Source organism: Mercurialis annua, linkage group LG7 (assembly GCF_937616625.2).
Source record: "Mercurialis annua linkage group LG7, ddMerAnnu1.2, whole genome shotgun sequence".
NCBI lineage: Eukaryota > Viridiplantae > Streptophyta > Magnoliopsida > Malpighiales > Euphorbiaceae > Mercurialis > Mercurialis annua.
Window position 1 is genome coordinate 3,974,099 of NC_065576.1, and position 12,417 is coordinate 3,986,515.

Here is a 12,417-nt window from a genome sequence, read left to right on the forward strand (position 1 = left end):
AGAAACAATCTCTAGTCTTGCTACACATATCCAGTAGCCCGACTGATCTGTCCAATGCCTCCTCCAACCTCCGATTGGTGAGAGTAAGTTGAGCAAGCTGCAGTTGCAGATTCTGATTGAACGAAGATGATACGCTGCCATTTGTAATTTACAAAGAGCATTGCTGGTTCATATTCAAGAATTTCATTTCCATATGTTATATGTAGAAATAGAAGAGTAATAGAACATAAAGACTACCATCTTTCTTGATCTACATTAGCTGTCATGTTTAATGTTTTGCAACAATTTCCTCACCATTGTCGTTTGGTGATCGATCGGAGCATTTCTGCTTCTCATCTTGGAGAAATTAACGATGGCTTACTGTAGCCAGACCGTCGCTAAATTACCTACGGATTGGCTACAGCCTGTCCGGCTGTAATTTAGCAACAAATTAGCTATTCTGTCGGTAATTTAGCAACGGACTGCCGTAGCAAATCCATTGATAATTACTGTAAATTTCCAACCGAATTGGCCACATAACTTTTGGTTAGCTTCCCTCATTCATTTTTTTGTCACTGAATATATTATAATTTAAAATAATATTTAAAATTTGCATATATAAACCTGATAATAATAATATAAACATACGTTTTTATCCATAATAATAAAATCTGAAAACATCAATACTAATAAAACCCATACATGCAAAATACGTTTATCCAAAACATAATATATGTTTACAGAAATTAACCTATAGATCAGTAGTGTCTGTTGAAGTGGGAAATCCCACATTGGTTGTGTGTGTGAATGGACATGTGTTTAAATATTAGTTGGGCACCTCCACTTGATACCAATTGGTTTTAAGATGGAATCTAACATGGTATCAGAGCCTTGTCCATTCACACAATTTGAATTTGGCCCGGCCCACGTGAGTTGCACTTGAGGGGGGATTGGTTACTCAGTCCGGACACGCTACGCGTGAGGGGGAGTGTTGAAGTGGGAAATCCCACATTGGTTGTGTGTGTGAATGGACATGTGTTTAAATATTAGTTGGGCACCTCCACTTGATACCAATTGGTTTTAAGATGGAATCTAACAGTGTCATCAGGATTGAGACGGTCTACGATCAGCGTAGACCTGCTCCAGCGTCTCCTTTATCTGGATATCCATCTTAATGCGCATATCAGTGCGCAACTCATAAAGCAACTTATCGCGCAACTCATTAGTGAACTCCTTGCGCACCTCATCACGGATCTCCTCGCGTAACTCATTACGGATTTCCTCGCGCAACTCTGCTAGCGATCTATAGCCATCTCGTTGTTGGCTGGGTGTACTGGACTGCGGCAAATTGCCGATAGAGGACGATGCACAAGATCCGAGGCCGTACATCTTCCGCTTCTTGATCCCATCAACATCACCTAGAAATATTTGCGCCTTGTCAACGTGTGGAGTTTCTGCAATTTCTTCAACCAATTGAGATGCCGCAACAAGCCGTTCATTATCACGATCCTACAAAAAAAATCAACATTAGACACATCAATTACATAAAACATTAATTATTTTGAATATGAACTTCATTTAGATAACATATTTTAGTTTAATATAATTCTAGACAATTAAATACTTAAACACACTTGTGTTTCAACTTAGATTTCTAACGAAAATATGATAGCATTTCCCTTATAATATGAATATCACCCATTTTTCAGGATACCCTGCAAATAAAAACTACATATCCAAATATACCAACTCAACAAATGAATCAATTAAACCAAAAATCAACATCGATTGAACCAAAAATCCATACTTAAATATTAAAACTAACATACGATATTTTGTTATCACTTACATCTACATCTTTTGTTCTCTGGTCAATAAATGTTGTCCTATCACCCGGTTTCGTATTTGTTCGAACATTCATCTCAATATGAGTAGGTTCATGACCAAACTCCGTAGCCTGGAGAACAAATAGTAAAATTTGAGTTAAAGAGAGCAATAAGGATAACGTTATTAAACAAAATAATAAAATGAACGTTACACATATACCAAAACTTCTGCAAGCTGTATCGCCGACCTCGAACCTTCGGTGTGGGTCACGGGGCCTATGCCGGGTCCGGATGGCTCGTTCAGTCGATTAGCACGAGCATTTTCTAATATCTGCTTTGCGTTATCTGACGCCCAGCGATCAGGGGATTCTATGCTCAGGGATTCTGGACCGGCAGCATTCATAACCATTGTATGATTTGAAGCTGTAAATCTAGTTAAAGGGGAATTAATTAATCATGTCAGTAGAATTCTTGGCTAATAAATGAATCAAATTCACAGAATATAAAACTGAATTACAAACCAATCTACAAAACCCTAAAATTCATTTCTCCAAACTGAATTGAGTCTGTTCGGTTCAACCAAACTGAGACAAAATCTATGGAAGCTAGAGGAGAGGATATACCTTTCGACGGCGCAGAGAAGAGAACGGCGGCGGAGGAGTGGAAAATCTATTTTGCGAAAATGAAATGAGAAGAGAGGAGTTTCAATGTAAACTGAGTGAAATCGATAGGTTAAAAATTTGACGAGGGATTAGCGAGGGATCTCAAAGATCCGTCTGCAAATTTTAAACCAAAACGGCCCGTTCAGTTCAACACCGCTTCAGCGAGGGACCTCAAAGACCGTCGCTAATCGGCTTAATATGCAGCAATGTTGTGTGACCGCTGCATTATTGATATGCAAGCATCTCAGAAATTTTACCCAATTCTGATGCATCAGCGAGGGTAGTTTCGGAAAGAAGAGAATTGTTTCAGCATAAAGAAACAAACAGAGACCGGAGACGACGCTAAATAACTAATCGTTACGCACAGCAATGTCGGATGGCATAGCTAGAGGTCGTCTTGCTGCGGATCGAAAGGCTTGGCGCAGAAACCATCCTCCTGTTCGTACATTTTCATTGATTTTCGAATTAAAGTTGTTTTTGTTTAGCGTTATTTTGGTTATGATGTCTGATTTTTTTCCAATATGTTTTATGAATTTTGGGAACTAGGGTTTTGTGGCGAAGCCAGACGCCCTGCCGGATGGGACGGTGAATTTGATGCTCTGGCATTGTACTGTACCTGGAAAAGCTGGTGTAAGTTTTCTTTTATCATCTCTGCTTTTCTCATCTTTGCTTTGCTAGATTTGCGACCAGCATATCTTTGATAAGCTGTTACCAATGGCTCTGTAGACTGATTGGGAGGGTGGTTTCTTTCCGCTTACGATGCACTTCACTGAAGACTATCCTAGCACACCGCCAAAATGTAAATTTCCGCAAGGTTTCTTTCACCCTAATATCTACCCATCAGGAGCTGTAAAATTGCCAATCCTTGAAATTCATAAGAAAAGTGTAAGCATCCTAGCTTGCTCTTAAGTAATGTTTCTAGGCTCTTGGAATGCACGTGTCGTGAAATTGCTTATCTACATGGTATGCTAAGCGTGTTTTTGGTAATATAGGAGTGGAGACCGGACATAACTTTGAAGCAAATTCTAGTTGGCATCCAGGATCTGCTATACCAGCCAAATCCCGCTGATCCAGCTCAAACTGAAGGTTATCATGTATTGATTCAGGTATGCTGAACTCTTGGGTAGTTTTATAGCTTCATTAGGAATGCATTAGAATATGAAAGCACATTTTGTATTTGGAGATGTTTGTTTCACTCCTCATGGTATCATGTGGTTAGAAACAAAGGCTTAAATGCCATAACTAAAAAATGTAGCTGAAAGCACATTTTAAATTCGGAGATGTTTGTTTCACTCCTCATGGTATGATGTGGTTAGAAATAAAGGCTTAAATGTCATAACTAAAAAATGTAGCTGTTCTTAAGTCGAAAGGGTGAAGAAGTTTGATTATACCTTTTATGGTATATGGACAATGACAAGTCCTTGAAATAGTACAAATAAGCTGGAAATTGCTTCTGCTGTCGTAAAATTTATGCTAAGTTGGTGGCCTTGTTGTGGCAGTATTGTTTCACTGCGTGGAGAAAGCTAGCCTGTCCTTAAATTCCTAGAAAAGTTTGTTATTTGATGAATGCACTCAAAACATTTTTCTTTATCGCTGACATCTAATCTGCTTGAAATTTATTTTAATGCAGAATCTTACAGAGTACAAGAGTAGGGTACGCCAGCAAGCTATGCAATACCCCCCTCTTGTCTAATGTGAAAACTACCTGTTCTTTGGTAACTGTTTGTCGGCCTGCAAATGTGTAATGGTAAACTAGTTTTTCCCCGGACAATTGTTGGCATTTGGTAATTGTCTATGGCCTTTGTGTGAGACTGCTTGCTCAAAGGTTGTGCTTTACTTGACAAGAATTTTACTTATCAATCTTGCGAAGGGTTTGTTTATTTTAATGATGTAGAAGGGGTTGCGGAAATGAGATGCTAGCTTTACCTACTAATCTATAGAATTTTCAAGTAAAGTGATTAATTGATTTGAACGTTGCTGGAAAGCTCAGCGAACATTCCCAAAAACAGCCTGTCATTCCTTTGATGTTCTTCCCTGAATTAATCTCATATCGGCTTTTAAGTCTCTTAGCAGATGATCTTATTAAAAATAGCATCAGAGGTCATGCTGTGATAAACAAAATGAATGCTGTATCTCTTAAATATCCCATCATTCACAATGAGTTGCATCTTTAAAGTCTTTTTGTTAGTTAAACCATTTTATTAAGGTGATTAATTAATAATTTAATGCATATGATATATATTTGTTCCTTACTTAATTTGCATGATGGTTGCAGGCACTTGGACAAGCATTGACTCTAATACCATATAAAATATGCAGCTATGTCTGCCAGACAAATAATTAAACACCTAATAGTTATCATCAAGGTACTCTATTACGCTCGTGGATGTATATATTTTATTATTTTAGATATAGTTTATTGATCTTTTGTATTAATCATGAAACAAAGTAGGAAACAACTCTATCAGATGTACACCTCACTATTGGACACCATATTTTTATTAACAGATGCACAGATTCTAATTCAAAGCATGTGCAATTTGTTGGACATATCAAATTTTAAAATACTATAATCCATTAATGATGAGAAATTGGTGGATCTGTCATACAACTAGAAACATGACAGCTCAATAGAGAAAAATGATTGATAGTTTCTACTCAATTTTCTTTCCATATATAAGAGAGGCACAATGAGATGGTTTGAACAACAAAATCACTTGTGCATTCAAATCTTTCATAACTTTCTCTCTGCAAAAACAGGCAAAAACAAATGGCTTCATTTCATATTCGATCAATCAGTTTGCCATCTACGTATCATCCTCTGACTGTAAGTCTAGAGGCGCAACTTTACAAGCTAAACGCATCACAATCATCATTATCTATAGGCCAAAAATTAGCGGGCTTAAAAGAGTTGTATGAGTGTGTTGATGATTTTCTTCAACTATCACTCACCCAACAATCTCTTTCCCGTGAGAACTCTGTAGAAGAGGCCTTGAATGGATCCTTGAGTTTGTTGGATATATGCAGCAACACCAGAGATTTTTTCTCACAGATGAGAGAATGTCTCCAAGCACTTGAATTATCTCTCCGAAGAAGTAGAAACGGAGTTGAGGCATACATGACATCAAGGAAAACATTGAATAAATTGATCTGCAAATATCTCAGAAGTTTCAAGAAACAAGGCAAGAACAGCAAAAGTAACTCAGAATCGGCAAATATTGCAGTCCTGCTAAAAAGTGTAGAGGAAATTAGTATTTCAATGTTTGAATCTATCTTATCTTTCATTTCCCCACCAAAGTCAAAATCAAAGCTCTCCATTTTCTCAAAACTTCTGCAATCAAAGAGTGCACTACAAGAAGACGAAGTTGAAGCCAACGAAATGGAGAAGATCGATGCTGAATTACTCATCTTGAAGTCCAACAATCAACCAACAAATATATTGAAAGAATTAGAGGCATTAGAGATGAGCCTCAAAGAAGCAGAGGAAGAGTTAGAGTGTGTATATAGGAGATTGGTCAAAATCAGAGTCTCTCTTCTCAATAGTCTAAATCATTAGGGGAATTCTTCTATCAAAATTTTGTAGCATAGATACAATCTTACACCAAATTGTACAAAAAACATATATATACAAACATCAAATGAATATACTCAGATTTCTCTCATTTTGCATTCCGCGCCCTATCAATTTATTTTTATTGCGAAACATTTCAGGAAAAACTTAAAATATGTTAAGAAGATGTAATTAGTCTTAAGAAAACCAGGTGGATGAAATGATCAAACAGTAGATGCTGGTAGATTACCAATAATAAATGTAAACTAAATGTCATTGATTCCTCATTATCACTCCTCATATATTAATATGTTATTCCCAATTAGAAACACGAGGTTTTGATCTGATTTAAAGCCTGAGAAAACATTGCGTACCAAATAAATCATTTAAAAGGAACAAACTGTTGAATCTGAAATATGACATGATAGACTAATTCACTGCAAAGCAAACTATCAATATTTTAACATCAATCAAACCCATCAGTTTGATCAATTCTGATGAATTAGCATCTATGATTGCATGAATTAAGAAAACTTGTAACCTATTTTCACTTATTAACTACATCAGCTAGTACACTCTCTAAGCTGATATGGCATAAACGTTTACAACAGAGAGCACTGAATTTATGTCTTTCCGCGTCAGCTTTCAGAATGCTAACCATGTTTAATTAACAACTCGCATCTGTCATCCACAGTTTTTTTCCTGCAATTTCTTTCATGTCTCTTTAAAAGTTATAAGTACTTGCAAGTCAATTTGTTCAATCTTCTTCTAAAATCAATGAATATACCAATCTGTTTCTTATTATTTTTCTCCGAAGATACAATCAAAGTTGTTGCACAGACTTATTGAACTGTGAGAAAATATTTTTTGTACCTTGTATATATTTTTAGAAGAGTAGTAAAAGATGAAAAACTACCATCTCTCTTGATCTATCAGCAGTCATGTTCTCAGGTCATCTCTCTCATCAGACAAATGTTAAACTTAATCTGCAGCGATGTATGTGGATATTGTCTGAATTTTGGTGTATCAGCTCCTCCACAGCACCTGTGTGACTGCATTATAATTAATAATGCAGTGATGGACGATTAGACCGGATAGATGAACAGAAGTGTGTGTAATCTAATATAGAGAAAACCAAGGCTGTCAAGATTCTAGTTGCTTCCATATGCCAGGAAATCATATCAGATTGTTAAACATTTTGTTGCTTCTAACTGACAAGAATTGCGGACAGGATCATGATTTACAAGAGTGAAGCCTCTTCAGTGAACGTCATGCTTAAAGATAGCAGAAGATGTCGCCAAGGATCTTGCCTGCATCCACCAATCATCAAACCTGAAATGTTCTTCTTGGACCTGATTTTGAGGCCTGCATCACAGTCTATTGCCTTGCCATACTTGCAGGTACTTCTGTTATTGAAGATCCTCATTCTACTGAATGTAAAGCATCTAAGACCGGCAAATCTAGGCGTACGTTGTACCACTACCAACTCTGTTTTTCACTAATTATCTACAAACACACTCTAACTCTTCCTATGCTTCTTCAAGGCTCCACTCCGATGCTTCTAATCTTATCAATACATTTTAATCTTTTTCTTAATTTTAGGACATGCAATTCAGCATCCACCTTCCTTGCTTCATCAGCCTCAACTTTGCCTTCCACAGGATACGTGTTTTTTTTGAATTATTGTTCATGGTGAGAAAAAATGATGAGATAAACCAGTCATAAATCGTGGATTAGAGTCTGCTGAGCAAGTTGGAGTTGAAACATATCATCAATGCATTCGTACAAATGCTTTAGCCCACTGAATTTGGAACCTATTGATGAAGATTCTGAAAAGCCTTGCACAAGAGCTGGAATTTACAAACTGTACAGGTTCTTATTCAACCCCTTCATTTCCACTTATTATATATAGAAGAGTAATAGAACATAAAGAACACCATCTCTCTTGATCTACATTAGTTGTCATGTTCTATGTTTTGCGACAGTCCCGTCAATTTCTCATCTTTGTCTTTTGGTGATTATAGTTTTGTTGCATTGACTCTAATAGAATATATGCACTCATGCAGCAATGTCTGGAAGACAAACAAAAAACCAGCTCATAGTTCTCATCAACTTCCACTCGTGGATTATTATTTTAGATATCACTCATTGATCTTCTGTATATTAATCATCCAAACACATTAGGAAGCAACTCTGTCAGACGTACATCTCACTGTCGGAACGATAACATGCACAGATTCTAATTCAATGAACGTGCAATTTGTTGGAGATAGGTGTGAAACTTCAGAATATTATATAAGTCATTGTTAACTTATAAAATGGGATATCAGCAAGACAATGATGAGAATTTGGTGGATCTGTCGTAAAAGTAGCAGCATTACAGCTAAATACAAGATAATTATTGATTCCCTTTGCTCTATTTTCTTTACATATATAAGAGATCTACAATGGGTTTATAATAACAGCAAAACCATTTCTACAAATCAATACTTCTTACCCTTTCTTTTTCAAGAACAAGAAAAAAACAACAAATGGCTTCTTTTCATATTCGTTCTATCAGTTTGCCCTCTACATCTCATCCTCTAACTGTAAGTTTAGAGGAGCAACTTTACAAGCTTAAGATATCACAATCATCCTTATCAATAGCCCAAAAATTGAATGGTCTAAAAGAGTTGTATGAGTGTGTCGATGATGTTCTTCAACAAACTCTTTCCCGTGAGAAGCAGAATAAATCTATAGAAGAAGCATTGAATGGATCCTTGTGTTTGTTGGATATATGCAGCAACACCAAAGATTTTTTCTCACAGATGAGGGAATGTCTTCAGGGACTTGAATTATCTCTCCGGAGAAGTAAAAGCGGAGTTGATGCATACATGGCATCAAGGAAAACAATGAATAAGTTGATCCGCAAGTATCTTAGAAATTTCAAGAAACAGGACAAGAATTGCAAAAGTAACTCAGATTCGGCAGATATTTCAGTCTTGCTAAAAGATGTAGAGGAAATTAGCGTCTCAATGTTTGAATCCATCTTAGGTTTCATTTCTCAGCCAAAGTCAAAATCAAAGCTCACCATTTTCACAAAAAATTTGCAACCAAAGAATTCATCATGTGAAGAGGAAGTTGAAGCCAATGAAATGGAGAAGATGGATGCTGAATTACTCATCTTGAAATCCAGCAGTCAAACAACAAATATATTGAAAGAATTGCGGACATTGGAGATGAGTCTTCAAGAAGCAGAAGAGGAGTTAGAGTGCGTCTATAGGAAATTAGTGAAAATCAGAGTCTCTATTCTCAATAGTCTGAATCATTAGAACAATTTATGAAAATTTTGTAGCATAATTGTACATAAACATATATACATACAACAAATGAATATACTCAGATTTCTCTCATTTTCCATTCCGTGCCCTATCAATTTATTTTTACTGCAAAAGATTTCAGGCAAAACTTAAAATATGTGAAGATGCATTAAGCTTAAGAAAACCAGAAAAACATGAGATGTAAATCAAATGATCAAACACTACATGCTGGTAGACTAACATAAAATGATAGTGACCTTTTATGACATTGCATCGACTCGTTATCATTCATCAGAACTATGTTATTCTAAGATTTGATTTGAATTAAAGTCTGCGAAGACCTTGCATACCAAATAAAACATTTTAAAGGAGAAGACTAGTGAATCCGAAACATGTCATTTAAAATCTGAAACCGCACACTACCTCACTGGCTTGCAATATGTTTCTGAAACAGATTTGATTTGCTCTTTCATTGTCAATATTACAACAATTAACATGATTGGCATACAATATGAAAATTTATTGATCTACAATTCAACAAAATGGCAGCTGGAGAACAAAGTAGGAGATTGAACATTTATTCCCACTCCATAATTTATTTAGCTGCTTCAGAAGCTTCAGTTGTTTTAACTTGTATTGGACACTGAGAAACATAAGGCTTCAGCTGCAAAACAAAAGCGGAAAAACTTAATCAGCCGAACATAAATAAAAAAAAGCCTTCATAGGCTAGGCATGCCAGAGGCAATGATTCATTCTACTAATGGAGACTAAGCATCAACCAATTTCTTTAATTCCCATCAAAAGAGTGAAGAGAACAAAAAAAAAGAGTAGCTTTTGTAATTAATGATAAACTATAAAACGACCACCTATGTTTTCTTAGGCTAAACTCTCCGTCTAGCTGCCAAATTTGCTAAACTATGATGCTCTAGAAAGACATTGAGATACGCTTATGCACTGCGTTATTTAGAACTTTTTGCAGTCGGACAATTGTGATCAAGGAATGATACAAGATAACATCACCTTCTAAACCAGATTGGCAAAACTTATCATCAAAACTACATAAAGAACTTTTAAAAAGCAATTCCTACACTGATAATAATTCATCTCGTAACCAACATAAACAAAAACACGAGCATAGCAATAGGTAGACTGCAAAAGACAGTCCGTAACATAATGACGTCCTAACCGGAAAAATCAATGACAATGGATTCCATTTAGATTCTGTATGAAAATGATAGACATTACTTTTCGACAAGCGGATAAAGATTACCTGGAAGTCGGTCAAATCCGGTACAATGTAGTTTGGCAATTTCTCAGGCACAATTACGTAGCCACCTGCAACAAGAACAAACCAAACAAGGCCATAATTAGATAGCATTGGGCACTTGTTTTTAACCAAATAAAAGTGATTAAACATGCTTAAATTGGAATTTATAAGTAGAACAAATAAGCTTGCTTGACTAATCACTAATCAACTCAAATCAAATATAAACTCAAACATTTTAATGTGATACCTTTGCGAGTGTGAAAACCAGTAGGCTTGCAATTCTTGCCCTTGTAATAATCACGAGGAGCTCGCTTCGACGAAAGAATGTCCAACGACGACGTTCTCTTCCTCCGGAATGCCCTTCCGATCCCCATTATCAACCCTAACGCCATTTTATTGCTAATCCACCGGCGGCGATTCACCAATTTAGCACAACGGATAGGTGAAGGTTCAGGGGTTTCCGGCTATCAATGAATTTCTTGAAACACGGCCCAGCCCAGTAGCTATGAAATAATTAAATTAATAGAATTTCATATAAAAATTGTGGTTATGAAATTGAATAGTTTTGATATAGTATTAAGGCCTAATTACTTAAAAACCACCCACTTTGTAACTTTTTTTCATTTATACCATTATCTAGAAAAAATTTCAATTGTACCCTATTTTTAATTTTTACTCCCTCCGTCCCACAAAGATAGGCAAAGTAGGGTTTACACAAGAATTAAGAAATGTTGGTTAAATTAGTTATTTTTTGTTAATTTCCAATATTAACCTTAATTTAATTATTTAGATATTTTAAATTTAATTAATTTATATTATGGGAAAGATAATTATGTTTTGGGAATTGTAATTGAGTTTTGGAAAAGTAAGTTTTTATTAGTTTTTGTATTGAATAAAGTGATAATTAATGATGATTTAATGAATATAATAAAAATGGTTGAAATTAATGAAGGATAATATTGGTAGTATTCAAATTAATATAGGAACTTTGCCTATATTTTAGGACGCCCAAAATAGTAACTTTGTCTATCTTTGTGGGACGGAGAGAGTATGTTTCATCTCTATCCTAATGAGTTGAATTGACCTATTTTATTTTAAAAAAGAGTTTAAATTTGTCCTTCATTTTTAACCTATATTCTAATTAAACGTTAATGTTAATCATTTATGTATCTTGTTTTTAATATCTTCATCTTTAAATTAATTAAATTATCAAAAACTTTACTTTTGGAGTACAAACGAAACATAAAAATCGAAAATAGGGTACAATTGAAAATTTTCCTAGTTCATAGTATAAATGAAAAAAAGTTACAAGGTGAGTGGTTTTTAAGTAATTAACCCTAGTATTAATAATATTTAAAATCTTTTGAATTTAGAGAGTTTTTTTCTAATCTAATTGGTAAATTTGATATTATTATATTACATTAATAAATTATAACATTTAGTTTGAATTAAATTTAATGTGAGTTGTAGAAAGAATTTCAAAAATAAATCATTTTTTTTACTTTCAATAAATTTTATTTAATTATATAAATAGAGGCAGAAAGTGCTTGCAATTCTGTCTATATTAATAGGATCAAATAGTATAATTTTACCTCCTTAAAATTCATGGTATTCCACTTTAAGATTTGTACTTTATCAATTCCGCTCACTTTATGAACTTTTAACAATGCTTTGCTCACCTAATTAAAAAAAACTTCTGGATAATAAATAGAGTGAACTTTGGATATAGGAATGGTTAATTCAGACAATCTCTCTCTCATTAAACAAATGTTAAACTTAATCTGTAGCCATGTATGTGCAAATTGTCTGAATTTTGGTGTAGCTAGCAGCTGTG

The 12,417-nt window shown here is 35.0% G+C and overlaps 5 protein-coding genes across 5 annotated transcripts; 3 read left to right on the forward strand and 2 right to left on the reverse strand.

Moving 5' to 3' along the window:
• Positions 1–577: 577 nt before the first annotated feature.
• Positions 578–2,507, reverse strand: LOC126655222 (uncharacterized). Its single transcript, XM_050349290.2, has 4 exons — positions 2,429–2,507; positions 2,026–2,236; positions 1,829–1,936; positions 578–1,488 (listed from the first exon to the last, which is right to left on the reverse strand). The coding sequence occupies exons 2-4, from the start codon at positions 2,212–2,214 to the stop codon at positions 1,084–1,086; spliced, it is 702 nt and encodes a 233-aa protein (XP_050205247.1). The 5' UTR covers positions 2,215–2,236; positions 2,429–2,507; the 3' UTR covers positions 578–1,083.
• A 314-nt stretch (positions 2,508–2,821) lies between these two features.
• LOC126655223 (SUMO-conjugating enzyme SCE1-like) lies at positions 2,822–4,421 on the forward strand. The gene is made up of 5 exons (XM_050349291.2): positions 2,822–2,905; positions 3,014–3,097; positions 3,194–3,352; positions 3,460–3,573; positions 4,098–4,421. Exons 1-5 carry the CDS (start codon positions 2,837–2,839, stop codon positions 4,158–4,160), a joined length of 489 nt encoding a protein of 162 aa, XP_050205248.1. The 5' UTR covers positions 2,822–2,836; the 3' UTR covers positions 4,161–4,421.
• Positions 4,422–4,655: 234 nt separating this feature from the next.
• LOC126655219 (uncharacterized) lies at positions 4,656–6,108 on the forward strand. Its single transcript, XM_050349285.2, has 2 exons — positions 4,656–4,833; positions 5,228–6,108. Exon 2 carries the CDS (start codon positions 5,238–5,240, stop codon positions 6,021–6,023), a length of 786 nt encoding a protein of 261 aa, XP_050205242.1. The 5' UTR covers positions 4,656–4,833; positions 5,228–5,237; the 3' UTR covers positions 6,024–6,108.
• A 1,993-nt stretch (positions 6,109–8,101) lies between these two features.
• Positions 8,102–9,365, forward strand: LOC126655221 (uncharacterized). The gene has a single exon (XM_050349288.2). It carries the CDS (start codon positions 8,549–8,551, stop codon positions 9,326–9,328), a length of 780 nt encoding a protein of 259 aa, XP_050205245.1. The 5' UTR covers positions 8,102–8,548; the 3' UTR covers positions 9,329–9,365.
• A 328-nt stretch (positions 9,366–9,693) lies between these two features.
• Positions 9,694–11,065, reverse strand: LOC126655225 (uncharacterized). The gene is made up of 3 exons (XM_050349293.2): positions 10,831–11,065; positions 10,587–10,651; positions 9,694–9,980 (listed from the first exon to the last, which is right to left on the reverse strand). Exons 1-3 carry the CDS (start codon positions 10,973–10,975, stop codon positions 9,912–9,914), a joined length of 279 nt encoding a protein of 92 aa, XP_050205250.1. The 5' UTR covers positions 10,976–11,065; the 3' UTR covers positions 9,694–9,911.
• Positions 11,066–12,417: the final 1,352 nt, after the last annotated feature.